General features: G+C 41.2%; 1 protein-coding gene across 5 annotated transcripts in view; it reads left to right on the top strand.

Annotated features, from left to right (window-relative positions):
• MYRIP (myosin VIIA and Rab interacting protein) overlaps positions 1-21910 on the top strand; it is a 232449-nt gene that overhangs the window by 15394 nt on the left and 195145 nt on the right. For 4 of the 5 annotated variants that reach the window (XM_066244530.1, XM_066244529.1, XM_066244533.1 and 1 more), the window contains one exon: positions 18085-18228. In XM_066244530.1, coding sequence (XP_066100627.1) covers positions 18119-18228 — 110 coding nt within the window. In that variant the 5' untranslated portion in view covers positions 18085-18118. Of the gene's footprint in view, positions 1-17949; positions 17965-18084; positions 18229-21910 lie in introns of those variants that run through there. The other variant, XM_066244531.1, reaches the window with a different exon arrangement.

Genomic DNA, 21910 nt, shown 5'->3' with positions numbered 1-21910 from the left:
TAAAGCAGGTTATTTATTTGCTAATAAAGTGTAATGTTTGTATGTGTGTGTTTTCATCAGAGTTCTCCAGAAAAACCGAACCAATAGGATATGTGTATAAATGCATATATATGTATAAAATAAAGGTTTTTATTATAAGGAATTGGTTCACATGGTTATATAGGCTACTAAACCCCAAGATGGGCCTCTGGAGAACCAGGAGAAAGCCAACAGTGTAAGTCTGGTCCAAAGGCCAGCAAACTTCAGTCCCAGGAAGAGCTGATGTTTCAGTTTGAGTCTGGAGGTAGGAAAAAGTCAGCGTCCCAATGTAAACACATCAGAGTTCTCTCTTACCTGGGGGAAGGTCAATCTTTTTTGTTCTATTCAGGCCTTCAACTGATTGGATGAGGACCACCCACATTAAGGAGAGAAGTCTGCTTTATTCAGTCTACCAGAATAATGTTTAGCCAAACATCTGCGCACCCATGGCCGAGTCACACTGATACATAAAATCAACCCTCAAACTATCTGTGAGTGATCTCAGAGTCCAGAGTCTCTGTAGTAATTTCAGGCCCTTATGCCTCCATGCACACTGACAGTGGTGAAGGCCCACTGTGAACTCAGCTGGGCAAGACGGGGGATGTCAGGAGCACAGGGCAACAGTCTGACATGCTTCGTCCTGTTCCATGTAGACCAGATCTTCTCAGCCTTGGCATTATTGACATTTCGGACTAGATGACTATTTGTTTGTGCATCACAGGACATTTAGCAGCAACACTTGACCTCTACCCAGTAGATGCTAGTAGCATGTCCCCAGTTGTGACAAATAAAAGCTTCTCCAGACATTGCTGAATGTCCCTGAGAAGCAATATAGCCCAGTGGTTGAGAACCACTGGTTCTCACTCCCATTCTCTTGGCCATTCCCACAGCCTTGCTAACTTCCTTCACTTTGGCTTAGGGTGTGTTTGAGTGCCCATCTAATGCCACTTGAAACCATCTCCCAAGACCCACTGCCACCAGACCCTGCCAGCAGAGGCTGTGGAAGAATCCCTTCCACCTTTACCATCCTCATTTCTGAAGACATTTCCACCATGGTCGAATAGATAGAAAATGCAATCACATCTCATATGGATATAGATAAGACAATCCCAATCCATTTTCAATTTCCAGACCTGTTCTCATTTGCCAGGAAAAAAAATATCATAATTTTTATCTCTGTTTAGTGGAGGAGGAAGTTTTGCCTAAAATAGCACGAGCTTGTCACTTCCATGAGGTATCAGGAGGGTCAGGGGTTCAGACGGAGGTCACAGGGCTATAGGAGACTACTAGTGCCTGACAGTCTCAAGATGATGACATCCAGACTATAGGAAGCCATGCTTTTGTTTATCAGGAGTGTGTTAATTTTCTTCTTCATTTTAAAAGAATAACTTCTCGGGATATAGAATTCTTAAATGATAGTTCTTTCCTTTTAGTTCTTTGAATATGTCATCTCATTACCTTCTGGCCTCCATAATTCCTGATGAGAAGTCAGCCATTGATCTTATTGGAGTCCCTTGTATGCAATGTCATTTTCCCTTTTCAAGATTCTGTTTTTCTTTGTCTTCTGACAGTTTGACTCTGAGTCTAGATGTGCATCCTTTAAAATTTATCCTACCTAGAGTTTGCTGAACTTCTTGGATAAGAAGATTAATGCTTTCTATCAAATTTTGGATATATGCACAATAATTTAACCAAATATTTTTTATTCCTGATTTTTACTCCAGTTTTTCTGGTGTGCTTGATGGTATTCTGGAAATCTCCAAGGCTCTCTTCTTTTTATTCAATGTTTTTTTTTCTTTATACCTCAGACTGGATAATATCAATATTAAAAAATTTCAAAATTTATCTTTATGTTAGCTGATTCTTTCTTCTGCCAATTAAGATGTGCTGTTTTGTCTTTCTAGTATTTTTTTTTAATTTCAGTTATTGCATCTTTAAACTCTAGTATTTATAGTTGGTTCTTTTCATAATTTTTGTCTCATTACTGACATTCTTTAATGAAACTCTATTCTCATACTTTTCCTTAATTCTTAGATGTGTTTTCCTTTAGTACTTTGATTATATTTATAAAGAGCTAATTTAACAGCTTTGTCCAGTAAATTCAGTACAGTGGTACCTTGAGATACGAGCAGACCAACATATGATTTTTTTTAAAAGATATGAGCTGTGTATTTTTTGTTTGAGATCCGAGCGAAATTCCAAGATACGAGTTGTGATTCGGGAAGCTGCCGCTAGTTGACACGTTGGCGCTCAGGTCCAATATCGGCAGCACAACACCAGCATCTCGTTCTTTCTCACGTGTTACCCGCAGAATCAAGTCGAATCTTGTGTGCTGTACTCATTCTTGCATCATTTTTGCATTTTTTACTAACATTTTTGAGTGTTATCATGGGGCCAAAGAAAGTGAGTGTAAAGGGCAGTGGTGAGAAGAAGAAGAATATGATGTCGATAGAAGTGAAGCAAGAAATAATAGAAAAACATGAGCGTGGTGTACGAGTGATTGAACTGGCAAGGCTGTACGACCACAATACATCTACAATTTGTACTATCCTTAAACAAAAGGATGCCATCAAAAGCACAAATCCAGTGAAAGGAACTACAATTCTGTCCCAATTAAGGACAAATATTCATGAAGAAATGGAGAAGCTTCTGCTGGTGTGAGTGAACGAGAAAGAGCTGGCAGGAGATACAGTGACCCAGACAGTAATATGCGAAAAGGCACATATTATTTACAGCGACTTGAAGAAGAAAGAACCATCAACTTCAAAAGAGGCATCAGAGGATACGTTTAAGGCAAGTCACAGCTAGTTTGAAAATTTCAAGAAGAGATCTGGCATCCACTCAGTGGTGAGGCATGGTGAAGCTGCGAGTGCTGACGTTAAGGCAGCTGAGGAATACATCACACGTTTTGCTGCACTTATCACAAAGGAAGGCTACATTTCCCAACAAGTGTTCAATTGTGAAGAAAACAGGATTGTTTTGGAAAAAAATGCCCCGGAGGACTTCATCACCGCAGAGAAGAAGAAGCTGCCAGGCCATAAACCCATGAAGGACTGTCTGACCCTTGCATTGTGCACAATTGCTAGCACTGACTATAAAGTAAAGCCACTGCTAGTGTATCATTCCAAAAATCCTTGAGCCTTTAAGACTCACAAGATTCTTAAAGAAAAACTGCAGGTTATGTGGCACACCAATGCTAGGGCATGGGTTATGTGGCAGTTTTTTATTGAATGGGTAAATCTCATCTTTTGTCCTGCAGTGAAGAAATATCTTCAGGAAAATAAACTCCCGATGAAAACATTACTAATCCTTGAAAATGCTCCAGCCTACCCACCTGGTCTTGAAGATGATATTCTGATGAGTTCAAATTCATGAAAGTCCTCTACCTCCCACCCGACACAACTTCAATCTTGCAACCTATGGATCAGCAGGTCACTTCCAACTTTAAAAAGCTTTACATAAAGCACTTGTTCCGCCATTGCTTTGAGGTGACTGAGAATACAATTCTAACCCTTCAAGAGTTTTGGAAAGATCACTACAACATCGTGATATGTTTAGGCATTATTGACTTGGCATGGCAAGAGGTTACAAGAAGAACTTAGAACTCAGCATTGAAAAAGTTATGGCCTGATGTTGTTGCAGACAGGGACTTTGAAGGATTCGAACCAGAGACCGAGACCGAGGTAGAAGCGTTGGAGGAGATTGTGTCCCTCGGAAAGTCGATGGGTCTGGAGGCAGATGAGGGTGACATAAATGAGCTCGTCGAGGAATATGAGGAGGAACTCTCAACTGAGGAGTTGAAGGAGCTACAGATGATGCGATATATGGAGCTTCTGCAAGAGATTAATAGGAGGAGGTAGAGTCAGAGGAACTGATTTCTATAAGTGAAATTAGAGACATGCTGGCAATGTGGAAGAAGCTTTCAAGTTTCATTGAAAAGAAACACCCAGAGAAAGTTTCAACTGGTTGTGCTTCAGCACTTTTTAATGACACTTGTTTGTCACATTTCTGTAACATTTTAAAAGGCAGGCAAAAGCAAACCTCTTTGGATAGATTTTTATTCAAAAGTCCTGCAAGTGAAAGTGCTGAAAGTGCAGCCAAAAACACAAAAACAGGTGATGATTAAATGAAAAATATGAAATGTTAAGCTTAGGTTAAGTTTAAAGTTAAGCAAGTGCATTTTTTTTACAATTAAGTTTTTGTGGTTTCATTTTAAGTAAAGAAAGTGCAGGTTTAGTTTTGTTTAAAGTAAATGAAGTTTTAGTTTACATTTAGTGTTAAGAAAGTGCAGTTTTAATTTACGTGTCTACAGTGCCTGCATCCCTTCCTCCCTCCCTCCTCCTCCGCCATTCACCTCCGTTAGCTGCACTCCTCTGTCTCCAAGGTGAGAATACAGTACTAAAGAACACTTTTTTCTTTTATTTCATATATTTTGTTATGCATTGGTAAAGTATACATATGTGTTTCTTAATTAAAAACATGTATTTTTTCATAATTTAGGATGGTTTGAGGATGTTTCAATAATGCTGGAATGGATTAAATCTATTTCAGTTATTTTAAATGTGAGAAATTTGTTTGATATACAAGTTGACTTAACGAGCTCGGTTACAGAATGAATTAAACTCATATTTCAAGGGACCACTGTATATGGCCTTTCTCAGGGACAGTTTCTATTGACCACTTTTATCCCTCTCTGTGAGTCAATTTTCTTTTTCTTTACATATCATAGTTTTTTTGTTGTTGAAAACTGGGCATTTCAAATAATATAATGCGATAACTCTGAAAATCAGATCTCACCTTCTCCTTCGCCGTTCCTGTTTGTTTGTTAGGTGACTTATCCGGACTAATTGTGTTAGTACAGTATTTTTTGTCATGTGTGGTCACTGAAGTTCTGCTTGGTTAGCTTAGGGATCAGCTGATTGGATATAGATATCTTTAACCCACTGAATCAATAAATCTCCCAGCTTTTACCAAAGAAACTCTGTGTTTATGTTGGAGAATGTTTTTTAATGCTCTGGCAGGTAATTTATACATTTGTCTTAGCCTTCACTTCTTGCTTGCTCAGTGCCTGAAGGTTCACCTAGACGTGAGATATTAGAGTCTTTTTAGTTCTTTCCTGAGTATATATAATACACAGCCCTCTATATGCTCATAGCCCTATGTGTACACATGGCTTTGTAGATTCTTAAGAATATATTGCAGGTTTTGAAAACCTCCTATGGATATTTTATTCCCCAGGTTTTCCTTTGAAGTCTTTGATCAGCATCTGGATGTCTCCAACTAGTAATTCTTCTATATGCCCTTTCCGGGCCCCCTTCTGTTCTTTGCACTCCCAAGCTGTTCAGCCCTGTCATTTCCCAGACTGAGTGTGACTCACTCTTCATGTGAGATCAGTTTGTTGACCTCTGTGTCTCCACTGCTTAATTATGATACACATGGAGAACAGTGATCGATATTTTTCTTTTTATATCTGAAGATGTTTAGTGCATTTCCAGATGTTTGTAGAACAAATAAGTAAGTAGTTATGGATTCTTTAACATAAGGGAAATGTCTCATTTATGTGATTTGTGGAGCTTACCACGTTACATTTAAGGTTCTCATTTGGCACTTGGAATAGTAATTCTTTTTGGATGAACCTTTCTTTGCAACCTCCACCTATCAGGCTTGCACTTGAAGTGTGGTGATTGTTTTTAGTCTTAAAATGTGCTGAATATCCTCCCGGTCCTGATGCTGGTTTGACGAGGCTGGCTCTGAGTTCAGTGGAGCTGTTTCAAACCAAGGCATATCTGTTACTGAAAGCTGGATATCATTTACTAGGAGTTAAAGATGTGGTTCTTGAGACATTTGGCAGAAGACAGTCTGCTTCATATTCCTTGGCGTAGCCCACTAAGGAGATATGACATGAAATTGACATTTGCATTTGGAAGTAAAGATTATATAATCTAAGCTATGGGTTAGAGGCTATTTGAGCCTTTTGGGTAGATTAGAATGACTTATGCTACTTGGAGGCAGTATGTCACAGTAGGCAGACTTTGGAAGGAGACCAATATTCATTTGAATGACTAGATACAATATATTACCTGGGTTGAATAGATACAATATATTACCCTGGGTAAATTACTAAATCTCTCCAAGCTTGTTTCTTCAGAAGAAAGATCAGACTGTTGCTGTCTATTGCCTAGTTAGGTAAGGAATTATATAGGTGTTATTTACTGTCGTGTGTGAAAAACTGAAATCAACGTTGTCTCTATCATTTATTTCCCTCTTATGTGGAACATTTATCTCCTCTTCCCCACACAAAAATCTACTATAAAAATTTGTTATCTATCTCTGTGTTTTCTAATCCCAATATTAGCTAATCAATGAATTGACATGGTTATTTCTAAAACGTTTTATGTATATTTAATAAAATTTTTATTTTCAAGCTTTAGTTTAAAATGCCTAGAAGGTCATCTCAGCTCCTGTTCAGGTGAGGATACAGGAGTTCTTTTATTCATACATGTGATTATGCCAGTTTGAATTTTTTTTTTTAACTGCAAGGGACAGGAATAACCTTTACCTAATTCAAGCAAAACAAGGAATTTTTTTTGGAAAGAGATGCGGAGGCCTCAGAGAAGGAGGAACTAGGATGTCTGGAAGGATCTTGGTAGTTGGTAATATGAACAGATGGAGAACCTCTTCATAGAGGTGCCTTGGGAATTACTCAGCTACAACTACAAACAACATTTGGGTTGTTTGGAATAGGATTCAAATTTGGGCGGGTGGTGGTGGAGAGGGGAGTCTTATTGGCCTGGCCTGTATCCTGTACTTATATTTTAAGCATATTCAAGACCACATTAAATGTAGCGGTAGGAGTTTTTAAGCATGAAGTTAGGTGGTGTTACTAAATTATGTGTTTTGGATGGATATTGGGCAGAGGAAAACATCATATCTGCTCTCAAAGTACAACTTTATGGGGACTGCCTGATTGATCAAAGCCTGATAGGCCTGAAGCCGCTTTGATGTGAACAAAATAAACACCGTGCTTTAAATTCAGAGGCTGTGAGAAACCTCTCCCCGCCCTTTAAACATTTTCAAATGTTTGGTCAGTGTTTGGGAATTCAACTGGTAAAGATTTATAGAGTAGTAGAAAGGGTGGTGAAAAGTCATGTCATCTGAAAGATGGCTTCAGAATTTAGTGGAATTCTGATATACGTCTATCAACAGAGATATTGCCTTTGCTCTAAGTAGGGAGGGAGAGAGCCTGGAGCCCAAACTCAGCCTGGATCTGACTCCACCTCTTTGACTGCCATTGGCATTACATCAGGCAAGTGTTTAATCAAAGTAAGCATCAGTTTTGTCATCTGTAACATGGGACTGATAATTCTGCCTTTCCTAGTTTTCTAGTGTTAAAGAACATTATCTACAGCAGTGGTACCCAACCTTTTTTGGGCCACGGACCAGTTTAATGTCAGAAAATATTTTCACAGACTGGCCTTTAGGGTGGGACGGATAAATGTATCACGTGACCGAGACAAGCGTCAAGAGTGAGTCTTAGATGGATGTAACAGAGGGAATCTGGTCATTTTTTAAAAATAAAACATCATTCAGACTTAAATATAAATAAACAGAAATAATGTAAGTTATTTGTTCTTTCTCTGCGGACCAGTACCAAATGGCCCATGGACTGGTACTGGTCCGCGGCCCGGGGGTTGGGGACCACTGATCTACAGGACGTAGTGCATTCTGTGATAAACCTAAAGTACTTATATTCCTTCTCCCAACTTCTCACCAACCTCAAAACACATTGATTCAACACCCTGACTGGGCATTGAGGAAATAAAGACTAACAGTGTATGGTCCCTGACCTCAGCGAGCTCTGTCATAAGCAGACCGCTGTAGGCTGGCAGCAGGAAAAGTGCTGGAGCAGAGGGGGGGCAGCAGGAAGTGGGGGCGCCTGGACTGGACAGGGAAGCTTTTCTAGAGTTGAGATGGATCCTGAACTGGGGGAGCTGTGTGGATGACACGGCTAGGAGGGAGACCTGCAGCACCCATGCTGGGGACACTGCAGGGCATACAGCCACGCCCAGGGTAAGCATGGGGGCACCACTGGAGCGCTAGCCCCTACCACCCAGATAGGAAGGGCTTAGGATCTCAAGCCAGGAAGCTTTCTTTTCCTGTTCCTGGAAGACCTCTCTAGCAAAGTGCAGTTCTTCTGGACATCTTGACTTTGTCCTGAAAGAGAGAGGGAGGGGATACCTGGTGCAGACTGAATGATGTGCAGGGATATGGACGCCAAGAAGGGCTGGGTCAGGCTGCACCAGGCATCGTAATTCCTTTCGAAGTTAACAGCTGATACGGCGCAGAATTCTCAAATGAGGCAGGTAGACTCATGTTTTCATTTAGCCAGAGCTAAGCCTGAGTTTTATAATCGATGTTTCCTCCTGGCTATAGGATTGCTGTTAGGTTAGTAAAGATTTTTGTTTGTTTGTTTTAGTTTTTTATTTTCTATCCATTTTCAGGAGTGCTTATTTAAAATGGTATTTTAATCAGTATTCGTGTCTTTCCCCCAAATCCTACCAATGAAGGAAGCCAAAGGAAACTGAAATATAAACTTGGATACAAATTCCAAGTAGTTAAAAAAAAAAAAAAAGGTTTTTATCTGCCTTACACCTAGTTAACTTGCATTTTTTTTTCCATTGAAAATTCCAAATTTAAACTTCCTTTATTTATGAGCTTAATTGCAGCAGACACTTTATCAGCATCTTGAGCAACAGGAGCATTTGAGTTTCTCTGGGCGTCAGCAGAAGCTCACACTATAATTGGGTGATATACTGACTGATAGGTCTTTTAGTGCGAAGTGAGCAATGTCATGTCTTCAGGTTTTCTGATCTTGATTTCTGCCGAAGAAATGATAGTGCTGATATCCTAGCTGAGGATATTAGTCTTTCCAGTCTCCTTTCTTGTGTAGGTGGGCTGTCAGACCTGCTGGAGATTTACTGGGATTTAATGACACATGCCCGGGGAACTTCCAGCGCGCTGTAGCTATATCCTGCTCTGGAATCCAGCGAGAGTTCATCTAATCCAAGAAGTGGATAACTTTGCGGAAGGCAAAATATACTTGGAGATGCCCCATGGAGAAAGATTCTAGGGCATGTCCTTGACTATGTGCCAAATAAGTTAGATCTTTTGGGTTAGCCAAGGGCTTCTAATATTTAAATAAATGTGGGTTTATGATTCAAGTTCAAATTTAAAAACAGCATGAACTTTAGGACCATCATTTAAAAATGGTTTCAGCCCTGGCCGGTTGGCTCAGCGGTAGAGCGTCGGCCTGGTGTTCGGGGGACCCGGGTTCGATTCCCGGCCAGGGCACACAGGAGAAGTGCCCATTTGCTTCTCCACCCCCCCCTCCTTCATCTCTGTCTCTCTCTTCCCCTCCCGCAGCCAAGGCTCCATTGGAGCAATGATGGCCTGGGCGCTGGGGATGGCTCCTTGGCCTCTGCCTTAGGCGCTAGAGTGGCTCTGGTCGCGGCAGAGCGATGCCCCGGAGGGGCAGAGCATCGCCCCCTGGTGGGCAGAGCGTAGCCCCTGGTGGGCGTGCTGGGGGGATCCCGGTCGGGCGCATGCGGGAGTCTGTCTGACTGTCTCTCCCCGTTTCCAGCTTCAGAAAAATACAAAAATAAATAAATAAATAAAATAAAAATGGTTTCATACCCATGGAAGGAAAGATTTGGCCAGTGTGATTGCTTCTTCTACTGACCCTTTGAGCAGCAGGGTAAGATGGCGCTTAGGTTAGGAACCTAGATTCAGCGGTCAAGTCTCCTTTAGCTTGGCACAGCCACTGACCTGTTGGTGACATTGGACCGCTTATTTCACTCTCTGTGCCTCAGTTTCCCTCAAATAGAGATTAGGTCTAAAATTATCATACGATTTTAGAGCAGAGCCTGTCACAAATAATACAATGTAAAAATATTAGCCACTGCTGTTATTATTAATTCATTAGCATCATAGTTATTAACATCACTTAGACCACAAGTTTGGCCAGTAGAGACCACGTTTGCAGTGATGTGGTGATGATGTAGAAATAGATCCGAATTATCTAGAATCATTCTTAGCTTTCTAAAAACAATTTCTCATGTTATTGGCATAAAGTTGAGAGAATGATAAAAGGGCTTACAAAGTGTCAAACATTCTATATATATTATACAAAATATATAGCAAAATAAATTGAACCAGTACAGCTGCTCTATATCCTGTTAAGTTTTCTGCAGCTGTCACACATCATGGATGCCCCAAAACTATCGCATATTTTTGTATCTCTTTGTGTACTTGGCCCTCAAGGTTTATTTATAAAATATGGACTACTAATGGATTTTTTTGTCTCATAGCCCAGCTTTATTTTTTATAAATCATATTATTTTTTTATTTACTTTTCCCCCAAAATGAACTGTATATATGCATATACACAGAGTTTTTTATTATAGTTAATAAATGCTTATTTAGAGGAACATAAAATTACTGTCTTAATAATTCCAACTCTCTACACACTTTGGTCTAATTTTCCAAGAGTATGCACCTGGTACTTTCAGAAGGTGATTAATGAATATTTTTGAAGGTATGTATACTGCATGTCTTCATACCAAATGTGTTTCCAAAGCATTTTTTACTAAACAATATACCAAGGAGATATCAATGAATGTAGATATATCAAATTCTATTCTTTCTTAAAATATACAGATTATCAAACAATTTAAATTTGCTGTAGCAAATTGACTTTGATATATATATTACAACTTCTGCTTTTTATTTATTATGTGATATATTTTTGTGTATTCTCTTACTTTTACCCTATAAGTTCTTTTGTTTTAAATATGCCTCATATATAGAATATAAAATTTGTTATTATCTTTTTAACCCAGTTTGCCTTTTTTTAAAAAAGTGGGTTCATTTCATTTATAGTTATTCTAAATTACATATTTGTTTTATTCCTGTTGTTTAGTCTACTAATCCTAACATCCAGGTTATTTCAGTATATGTCATTGTTTTTTCCCCTTAACCTTGAGTAGCTTTTTTTCTTTTTCTTCACATGTCTAGTGATTATTGATTGTGTATTGGACATTGTAGAAGACATATTGTAAAGATCGTTCTTTAAGGCAGTTAAGTCATCTTGATTTTTTGTTTGGTTTTTTTTTTTTAGTGAGTGAGAGAGAGAAAGACAGAGAGAGAGAGAGAGAGAGAGACAAACAGACAGACAGGAAAGAAGAGAGATGAGAAGCATCAACTCAGTTGTAGCACCTTAGTTGTTCATTGATTGCTTTCTCATATGTACTTTGACTAGGGGGCTGCAGCTGAGTCAGTTACCCCTTGTTCAAGCCAGTAACCTTGGGCTGTCAAGCCAGAGAACATGGGGTCATGTCTATAATCCCACGCTCAAACCAGCGACCTTGGGGTTTTGAACCTGGGTCCTCAGCATCCCAGGCCGATGCTCTATTCATTTTGCCACCGCTTGGTCAGGCAAGTCATCTTGGTTTTATGGAGCTTGATTTTATACTTTGTTAGGAGGGATCTATTCCAGGTTTTGCCCTTAGAATCATTAAAAATGATTTTAGATAACTCAGATATATTTCTACATTATCATTACATGTAAGTGTATATTTTAATCCCAGGAAATAATCTTTACTTTTAAGATGTGGCCCTTCTTTGGTTTCAAAGGAAAAGCTTGAGGCGTTTACCAGTACCCTCTAAGTTGGCAGGACTCAAACTCCAAACTCTTCTTCACTGACAAGGGCAGCAGCTGAAATTTCTGCTCATGTTTTTCAGTGTTCCATGTACTGCTTTCAAGTGGGCTCCTTAGAATCTTCCCCCCACCACCCCCTACCACATACACAGTTCTGGGGTCAGCCAAGGATCTGAGGGCAGTTTATAGGTTGATTTCAGAACTCCCCTCTGGGGCTTCCTCCTTTCTGGATCCACCCCTCCCCCTAACTTCCAAATAGCTCAAAACTGCATCCTCTGATATTTCATGAGCTCTAATCATCTTGCATCGCTCAGACTGCTGTCTGTTCTCTTTGAAGAAGCTTTAGAAATCTGAATGTTACCCAGCAAATATAGTTCCCTTCTTTCAAGGGTCAGATCCCCTCAAACTTTTCTCTTCTTTTGACTGTTCTCTTAAACCTGCAAGTAGCTATATTTATATTTTTTCAAAAGTTTGTAATTGTTATCTGCAGGAAGGTTAGTCTGATACAGTCTACTTCTCTATGATTGGAACTCCCTTGGAATAACTCAGTTTTAATAGCTGTATAATTTTCCAAGGAATAAGCATTGTATCCAGCACTATACACAATGTATCCAGCCAGTTCTTCCTTGAGAAAAATTTAGCTTTGTGCCTTTAGTTTTTGCTTGCAAAGGCAATGTGGATGCTAAGAGGTCTTCTCTGGAACCAGACACCTTGCTTCATTTTGTATTATTGATCTTCTGTCAAGATGTGTTACCTTAACAAGTTATTTGGCTTTTCTTTGCCTTCATTTACTCATCTGAAAAATGGGTGTAATAATTGCTTCTGTCTCCTAAGACTGTGTGATGACTAAATGGATCAATACATTAAATGGCAGCAAATTTTCTTATTACCATTATTTAAACCAGGTGTTCTGAAATTTACTCCCATGCACCTAAATGTGGGTCATTGTTCATTCTTTGTATTGGACACTCAGTGGTTCCTTTTACTCTGCAAATTAATATATATTTCTTAGTTCCAGAAAGTTTCCTTTTTTTGCATTTTTCAGATAACTTATTTCTGTCCATTCTCTCTATTATGTTTTTCTGTGTCTCCTTTCGTTTTCTTCCATTACTCTTCAATTTTCTTTCTTGGTTTCTTTTTTTTCTGGGGGATTGCCGCATGGTTTGAAGACCCGTGGGCTTGTCCCCAGTTAGGAACACTTCCATTTCACAGAGAAGGAAGTGGTCGATGCTTTGCATGTTGATTTCTTTCCCTGCGGCCCCAGTTTCAGTTTTGATGCCCAAAGAAAATTTGGTCTTCTCCAGAATGTCCTTCCTTTTTGCATCCGATAAAAGGATCCATTAGGCCTGTGCACTGGACTGCACTGCAGGTCACATTAAACCCTACCACCAGTCTTAAGATAGTTTGTAAAGGTAGCTACCAAAATAGAGATTTAGAGGCTCAAACTGACATTAAAAACCATTTCAATAGTAATTTAATGTTTCTATTCTAGTCCTAGAATAAGATTACACATTATTTCTAGCTGGTTGGTTAACATGATTTTGAAATATTTTAGCTAGGTGAGGCAGCTTTGCTTGGTGGTTCAGAACCCAGACTGGAGCCCGCTACAAGGTGCGTGATTCTGGGAAAGTGATCCGCTTTCCTTTTGGTTTTAGCTTCCTTGGTTACTAGTGATACGAAGTATTTTATTAACCTATGTTTTGGACATTGGTAGTTGCTGAACTGCTTTTCTCCACGAGCTTTGTAATTTTATCTTTTAGAGAATTTTAAGGATGCTTAATATAATATATTAAAATAATCATCTGTCCTGTTTTCCCCCAGTTGTCACTTACCTTTTAATTTTATTATTAATTTTTTTTCCTCTGTAAGCTTTCTTATTTTATGCAGCAAAAGTTTGGTGTTATTTTTAGGTTCTCCACCAAGTTTGAAAACTTTTACCTGTCCCCAGTCCCTTTATGAGAAGACCTAATATAGAAAACCTAACAGTTCTTCTCTAAATGAATTAATACATTTCCTCAATCAATAAAATATTTATTTGAATTTTTACTCCTAACTTGGCAAAATGATTTAAAGTTCATGTAGGGACATAAGTGGACACAGTAATGTTAATCACACAATTCTGAAAGGAAAAATACTGAGAGGTGATTCGCAATGCCAGGTTTTAAAGTGTATTGCTGGCACGAGATCAGCTAGTAGATCTCCAGCTTAGGACAGATCGGGACAGAAAGTCCTAAGAAAGATCCATGTGTGTTTGTGTGTTGTTTATCTATCTATTTATCTATTTATCTATCTATCTATCTATCTATTCATGGGCCATTTAAGTCAGAGAGATTTGATTAATAAATGGTATTGGGATAGTTGGCCAATCGTGTCAGGTTTGTGAGAGTTTTAAGGACCATTTGTTAGTGAGTTAAAGAAACCAAAGTGATAAAAAAAAAAAAGCAAAATGGAAATATTATGGCAGAGATAAAAGGGCATTTGGTGGCATTCTCAGGCAGTATTGCAGGAGGCCACCGAGATCAACAAGCTGATCAGTTAATGTCAGTCCCAGGAGAGTGACTCTGACATTTAGGGTTGGTCCAGTCAGCTGTGCCCAGTGGCGTAACCACGTCTGCTCTGGACCATTCCTGTGAAACACCCATGACGGTGGAGAAATGAAGGACAGTGAGCACCACTTGCTCCAAAGAATGGTCACAGTGAAAGTATATCTCATGTGTATTTTTTTCCTTCCCAGGCCAAATCCCACTCCCCCTTACCAAGTGCCTTAAATGAGAGAGTTCTAATATTTAGATTCCTTTATAGGAATAAGAAATTTCTCTTTAGTTTTAGTCAAGGTCTAGCCATTGTCAAAGCAGGAAGCCCCAGCAGTATTTGCCCTGTATCACTTTTAGGACTTTGGATGTTCCAAGTTAATCTCTTTACTTTCCTCTTTAAGTTATGTACATCACACACACACACACACACACACACACACACACACACACACACACACACAGACTTACTATAGATTTGTAAAAATCTCATTCAACCTTATGTCCTTGACTTCTCCAGAAAGTCGCTTGTGTAGACCTTTCATGATGAACCTTCCTGTATAGATTTAGTATTCTTGGAATTCTGGGTGTTTTTATTCACAAAGTATGTGTTAACCAGTTTCCTAAAGAAGTGTTTATATTCTTCCTCGTGAGACTTATTCGAGTCAGGAACAGTGTGGACAATTCTAAAGTTGTATGCATTCAGTTTCTTTTTTAAAAATCATCATCTTCTAAAACTCATCTAACTCTGTAGCTTCTTGCAATAATTACATTAAAAACACAGCTAACCCAATTCAGTAATCTCATTAGAGTAGCTACTGGAGTTTGTCATCGTGGAATGGACTCACTGCAGTATTTCCCAGCTAGTCATTTTCTTTGGATGTGAAGGGGTAGCTGTTATCAAAGAAAGAGATATCTGTGGACAAACACATTTGAGAAACACAGGGTTAAACAGAATCAACCTGGTTCTGCAGCGACAGACTTCTCAGAAGGCTCTGATAGGCATCCAAGCATTGAGCATCCCCAAGAGAGCAATGCAGTTTGCAGCGTTTCTCAAATTCGTTTAACTGCTGAGCTCCCCTTTCTCAGACCACTTATGGGAACAGTAACCTGAGAAACACACATTAGGGAAATGGTGATATAATTAAACCTTGAAGTCATATTAATTTTCTCATTACTTCGTTTAAAATGTATTCTCTCCGCTACCGTCTTAGTTGGGTATAAACCAGAGCTATCCAGGGGCGGGAGCACTGGACTGGGTGTCGGGAGCATTTGAATCGGCTCTGGTCTGGATAATCACCCCCTTCTTCTGGGCTAGCAGTCCGTCATCTTTAGATGGAAGAATCATACCCGAGTGACCTCTGACTCAGGGATATTGAGCTTTCTCCAGCCCTAAGATGCTGTTTCTCTTGTTGCTCAGGGAAGCTAATTGTGTTTATTGTAGAAAAAGGAAGAAGCTTTCACCCCTCCTCCCCCAAAAAGAAGGTTTCCTCATTATTCTCAGACTTGTCCATTTAGAGCTACTGCATTTATTTCTTTACAGAAACCATTTATCTCTCTTGGGTCCCGATCATTCTTCTTAGATTTGATATGATCAGAGATGCCACTTCAGTCTTTTACTAACTGGGTACCTTAGAATCTCATTTAGAATTCTCAGATATCAAAAGCCAGTGAAATAAAGTGAATGGGGACAGATGTGTCACCTTCTGGGAAACTCTAAAGTGCCATTATCACCTTCAGTGGGGTGTTTTATAGGAAGCAGTCAGCCTCCATTTTCACTGTGCCCTCTAATCTGTTTCTTCCTAAACTTCAGAGAGGAGAAGATGATAATTTATGCAGCTCCCCTCGTACCTTTTGCCGCTGATAGGTGGAGTCTTACCACTAATTACTTCTGTGGACCAGCAGGTGCACTGGGTTACCTCCCTGTTCCGACCTCCACCCCACCCCAACATCACTGGGCAAAGGGAACCAAAGATTTGCTTTTGACAAACAGCATTATTTGCATGAAAAATTTTTTTTAAGTACTTGAAATTTTTGTTGTGATTTATTGGTTAAATCTTGAGATTAGTTTGCGTCATACAGTCATGAGGTTTTTAATTACTTAACAAAAGACTTTTAAGGACTGAGACTGTTCTGTTCTCTATGATTATCAGCATTATTTGGAGACTGACGGTAGATCACCTTCATCTGAATAGCAAGCGAAGACTTGTAACCTTCAGATCTGTGAGAAGATAAATCTCTGCTGTTCAAACCGCCTAGTGCAGGGGGTAGTCAACCTTTTTATACCTACCGCCCACTTTTGTATCTCTGTTAGTAGTAAAATTTTCTAACCGCCCACCGGTTCCACAGTAATGGTGATTTATAAAGTAGGGAAGTAACTTTACTTTATAAAATTTATAAAGCAGGGTTACAGCAAGTTAAAGCATATAATAATAATTACTTACCAAGTACTTTATGTCAGATTTTCGCTAAGTTTGGCAGAATAAATCTTTATAAAACAACTTACTATAGTTAAATCTATCTTTTTATTTATACTTTGGTTGCTCCGCTGCCGCCCACCATGAAAGCTGGAACGCCCACTAGTGGGCGAGAGGGACCAGGTTGACTACCACTGGCCTAGTGTGTGGTAATCTGTTATAATAGCCCTAGCAAACCTACCTACCTCCATGCCAATACCACTGTGTCTTGATTAACGTAGCTTTATAGTAAAGACATCCGGTATTGGGTAGAAGTAGCGGGAGTAGACATTCTCTCCTTTTCCCTGATCTTAGAGGAAGGCATTCAGTCTTTGATCATCGAGTGTGATATTAATTGTAGATTTTTGTTGTTTCTTTTTTTCTTTTTTTAAATGGCCTTTAAATGATTGAGGAGATTTTCTTCTGGTCTATGTTGTACAGCGGGTTTCCATCATGAATGGGCATTACATTTTGTCAAATGCTTTTTCTGCATCTATTGAAATGATGATAGGATTTGCCCCTTTTATTCCGTTAACATGCTGAATTTCACTGATTGATTTTTGAATGCCGGAGCAGCCTGGCCTCACTTAGCTACAACTGCTTGGATGTGGTAGATAATAATTGTTTTGAAATCTTGCTGGATTGCTTCCATTAACATTTTGCTAAGGATGTTTGCATTTATGTTTATGATAGCCTTCAGTTTGGGGTGATTTGTTAGCATTATTTATTTAATTTTATCTCTAGGTGCATTAAAAATGATTTTTAAAAATATAGTTTTCCATAATCATTAGCTATGCACTGCTGGGAGGTGTTTCTTTGAAATACTATCTTTTCTACTGCTGAAAATGACAACCTAAGATTATTTTTGTATGTTTTTCCCCTTATGCAGAGGAGAGTTTATTGATTTCTAGTTTATATTTCATATTCATGTGATGAAAAGTTCAAGGACACACACAGTGTCTTATGTTTTTTTAAATATTATATATTTTATTTTGCAATCACATTACTTAGAATTTAAAACTTCAAACCATAGAAATTTAGAATGTTTGGATTATTGTCTGTTGGCGTTTCATGGAAATCCACTCTCGGTCTCGTGTGTGCTTTATTTTGTTGAAGAGAAAAACTTACTTATTTCTAATTGAAGAGTTAGGATGAATGAAACCGGCAGATGGTCAGTGCCTTTCCTTCTGATCTGTAGCCCGGCTGAAGTCGTCTGTGAATGTTCGCTGAGTGTGAGAGCACAGTAAGATGCTAGCTTACAGAAACAGTGTTTCCATTTCTGTTTAATAACAAAATGGGTTGATTTAATCTATCAACAGTTTTTATCTTGCCCTCAGTTTGCGGTCTCTCCTTGATTTCTCAGGTCTTGTTTTCTCGTCTGTGCTTGGCGTTAAACCATGGGGCGGAAGCTGGACCTGTCCGGTCTGACCGACGATGAAACGGAGCATGTTCTCCAGGTGGTTCAGCGAGACTTCAACCTTCGAAAGAAAGAGGAAGAACGGCTAAGGTGAGAGGCTTCTATTGCCTTCCTGGGGGCGGTGAACCCTATGTGGGCAAGTGGAAACAGGTCTCCTATGAACATCCTTGCTCCTAGCTCCGAGTTTGGAAGTATTTATGTCATGTAAACACACACTTATGGGTATTTAAGAACACCTTGGCCCTCGCTGATTGGCTCAGTGGTAGAGTATCAGCCTGGCATGTGGAAGTCCCAGGTTCAATTCCCGTTCAGGGCATGCAGAAGAAGCAACCATCCCCCACCTGACCTATCTCTCTTTCTTCCCCTCCTGCAGCCATGGCTCAAATGTTTCCTCCTTGGCCCTCGGTGCTGAGGATGGCTCCATGGCCTTGCCTCAGGCACTAAAATAGCTGGGTTGCCGAGCAATGGAGCAGTGGCCCAGACAGGCAGAGCATCCCCTGGTAGGGGGCTCGCCGAGTGGATCCTGGTTGGGATGCATGTGGGAGTCTGTCTCTGCCTCCCTGCCTCTCACCAAATAAATAAACAAACAAACAAAAAAACACCTTGTCCTCTGTAGAATGGCGTGCCAGGTTCAGTGCTGGGCATCACAAAGTTAGTTAAGAAATGAGACTGTCCACATCCCCAGTCAAGGTCTTGTTAGGGCTGCTCACCCTGTCAGTTACTAGCTGTAGAATGGATGGAGTTTGCGATGACAATGGCTGCTTGAGCTTGCTCCTGGCTTAGTTTTCCTGTTGGCAGGTGCAGCCGAAAAATAGCCAGTGTCACCGAACAGTTCTTGGGAGAGCGACACTCATACCTCTACGTCGAGTCTTTTGTTAGAACACTCCTCTGCCCTGCTGCAGGGAAAGAGCTCTGAAGACCTGGTACAAAAGTGACCACCAGGTTGGGGTGGGTCACCGGGCCCAGCACCCCCCCCCATTTTATAGAGGAGGAAACTGAGGCCCAGAGGGCTGGGGTCTTCTGACTCCTCTGCCGATGATACGCCCTTGGGGAATGTTCTTGGAAACACTCTTGCTGCTCAGCTGAGCAGAGTGAAGGAGTCAGAGTGATGGAAGTGAGGTCACATGTTGGGCCTAGCGCATGAGAACCAGATGGCAAGTCAGCGTTAGCTCCCCCGTCCATAAACCTGACCACAGAATAGAGACTGAGGACAGAGGCGAGGACACACGGAGCAGACTAACGGCTCTCAGAGGGGAGGGGGTTGGGGGCTGGATCAGAGAAGGTGAAGGGATTAAGTTAAAAACAGAGAGAGAGAGAGAGAGAGAGAGAGAGAGAACAGTGTGGTGATAGCCAGAGAAAAAGGGGTTGGGGAACAGGCAGAGTTGGGCAGAGGGGGAAGAAAATGGGGACAGAAAGGGACTTTGCTCTACTCAATGATTTTATATTTCAGGCACCTTTATAAAAGTGGTTTTTAAAGTGACCGTTAATTGCATGTACTCTGGTGTTCAGCTTGAGGCAGTAAACGAGAGAGCCACAGACTTGAGAATTTCTCGTTGACCGTATACCCGCAAGAAGCTGGTTAGCACCTGGATAACGTCCCAAGACCTGCTGATGTCGGACTTGGTCCGTGGGGGAGCAGGGGTTAGGTTCGATGGACTTTGTTTTCTGTAAGTGCAGCTGGCCATTAATGGTCGGGGTTTGCTGAGCTCGCAACATCCTTAAGCCTGCCAAGGACCGCTGGGCCAGGCGAGGCCAGGGCCAGGGCCAGGGCCAGGGCCAGGGGAAGGAAGGGAGGGCCAGGGCGGGAGAGTGGAAGTGGCAGGGGACTTCCTGCCCAGTCTTTTCCTGAGGCACTTGGCTGCCGCCGACCTCAGATACAGCGTGCATACTCCTTCTCCCTGGTCAGGGAGGGGACAAGATGTGCTTGGAGACGCGGTTCTGCGGCCCTAATGGTGCCAGTGACTCACTTGCTGACGTGGCCTGTCGGGGCAATCTTCCAGCCCCAAGAGTCAAGTCTCAGTGTTGTGAGGAAATAAATAAGACCTGCCAGGGGATGTGGAAGAACCGCTGGAGGGAAGCAAAGCCTCTCCCTACACCAGAAATAATCTGAGTGTCTGCTAGTCTATTATACAGAGAGACTCCTTTGAGGATTAATCACCACTTTTTTTTTTTAAGTAGAAAGAACAAATTTTCTTTTAAACAAATGAAAATTGTATTATAAGACGTTAATTTTTCAAGAAGTTACTTTTTTTCCCAAAAGTAAAATGCCTTCGTACTCAGTGTTCTTTGTTTGGACGGTTAGATTGAGCTAATGCATTAACAAACACCCCTGGTGGCATCTTCCCTGGAAGCTGGAAATCGGACCGCCTTGTCTTCACTCGGTCGGAATAAATATGTCCTGTGGCTTGTAGATTAACTGCATGCACAGAGCACTTCCGATCAGCATCCCTGCACGGGCCCCTTGGGGCTCTAGAGATGCCCAGTGATGCCGTGGCATTAACCTGCCCAGTGAATGCATCTGCCGTCTCAGAGGAGAGCCGCTGCGGGCAGGAGCACTCCCTCCTCGGCGCTGGTGGGGCGCATTAGCCAGCCAGTCACCTGGTTGGGCCCTGAAATAGCAGAGCCCAGGGCAGTGCACTTTATGATGGATGGCTGGGGGTCTGACACAGCTCCGTTAGAGGGTTACTGTGTGACGGGGAAGGCCCAGGAGGTGTCAGATGGGGAGATGCCAGGAGAGGACCTGGACCCTTATCGAGGGCAAGTGTGGGGCCCTCTGAAGCAGGAAGGAGTATAGCAGGGGTCCCCAAACTTTTTACACAGGGGGCCAGTTCACTGTCCCTCAGACCACTGGAGGGCTGGACTATAAAAAAACTATGAACAAATCCCTATGCACACTGCACATATTTTATTTTAAAGTAAAAAAACAAAACGGGAACAAATACAATATTTAAAATAAAGAACAAGTAAATTTAAATCAACAAACTGACCAGTATTTCAATGGGAACTATGCTCCTCTCACTGACCACCAATGAAAGAGGTGCCCCTTCCGGAAATGCGGTGGGGGCCAGGTAAATGGCCTCAGGGGGCCGCATGCGGCCCACGGGCCATAGTTTGGGGACCCCTGGAGTATAGGGTACTGAGTATCAATCTCTTAGCTAGAGGACAGCTCACAAGATTTTTGAAAAATCTCCTTTATTGTTATTATTGGTATTATTCATTAATAGTGAAAAGGTCAAGTATATTCAATCAAAGCCTTTGGGTATCCATTGATTTGCTTTGAAATCATATTGAATGTCAGGAGCTTCCTGGGCAGGCAGATGTGAAGGTGGAGTGATAGGAGGAGGGAGAGAGGGAGGGGCTCACAGATTTAATCAGGGTCTATACCCTTGAGGAAGGGCTCACGAGGTGAGCTAAGTCTGATATAAATGGTTAGGATGCTATAGAGAGTGAGAAATAAAAACATTAAGTCAGAGCCGTGGAAACGCTTCCATCCTGGAGCTGGGACGTAGGAAAAGGGAGCCTTCCTGAAGGCGGGTGCCCGTGATCTGACCCTTGAGACAGACAGGGTGTTATGAGTGGATTAGCACAGTGTTCTGGGCAGCAGGGAGCATCCTGGGCAAAGGAATCAGGAAGGGAAAGGGGGCGTTTTCTCAACCCCAGACCAGGCCCCGGGCCGGGGCAGAGGGGAGGAAGAAACTGCTTTGCCACTCCGCTAATTGGGTTGAGTAGAGCATGGTGTTCCAGTGATATCACCTCTCTACATTCCCAGCCA

The sequence above is a fragment of the Saccopteryx bilineata genome, chromosome 10 (assembly GCF_036850765.1).
Source record: "Saccopteryx bilineata isolate mSacBil1 chromosome 10, mSacBil1_pri_phased_curated, whole genome shotgun sequence".
Taxonomy (NCBI): Eukaryota; Metazoa; Chordata; class Mammalia; order Chiroptera; family Emballonuridae; genus Saccopteryx; species Saccopteryx bilineata.
Note: the sequence above shows the minus strand (reverse complement) of the source record. Positions and strands in the feature narration are given on the sequence as shown.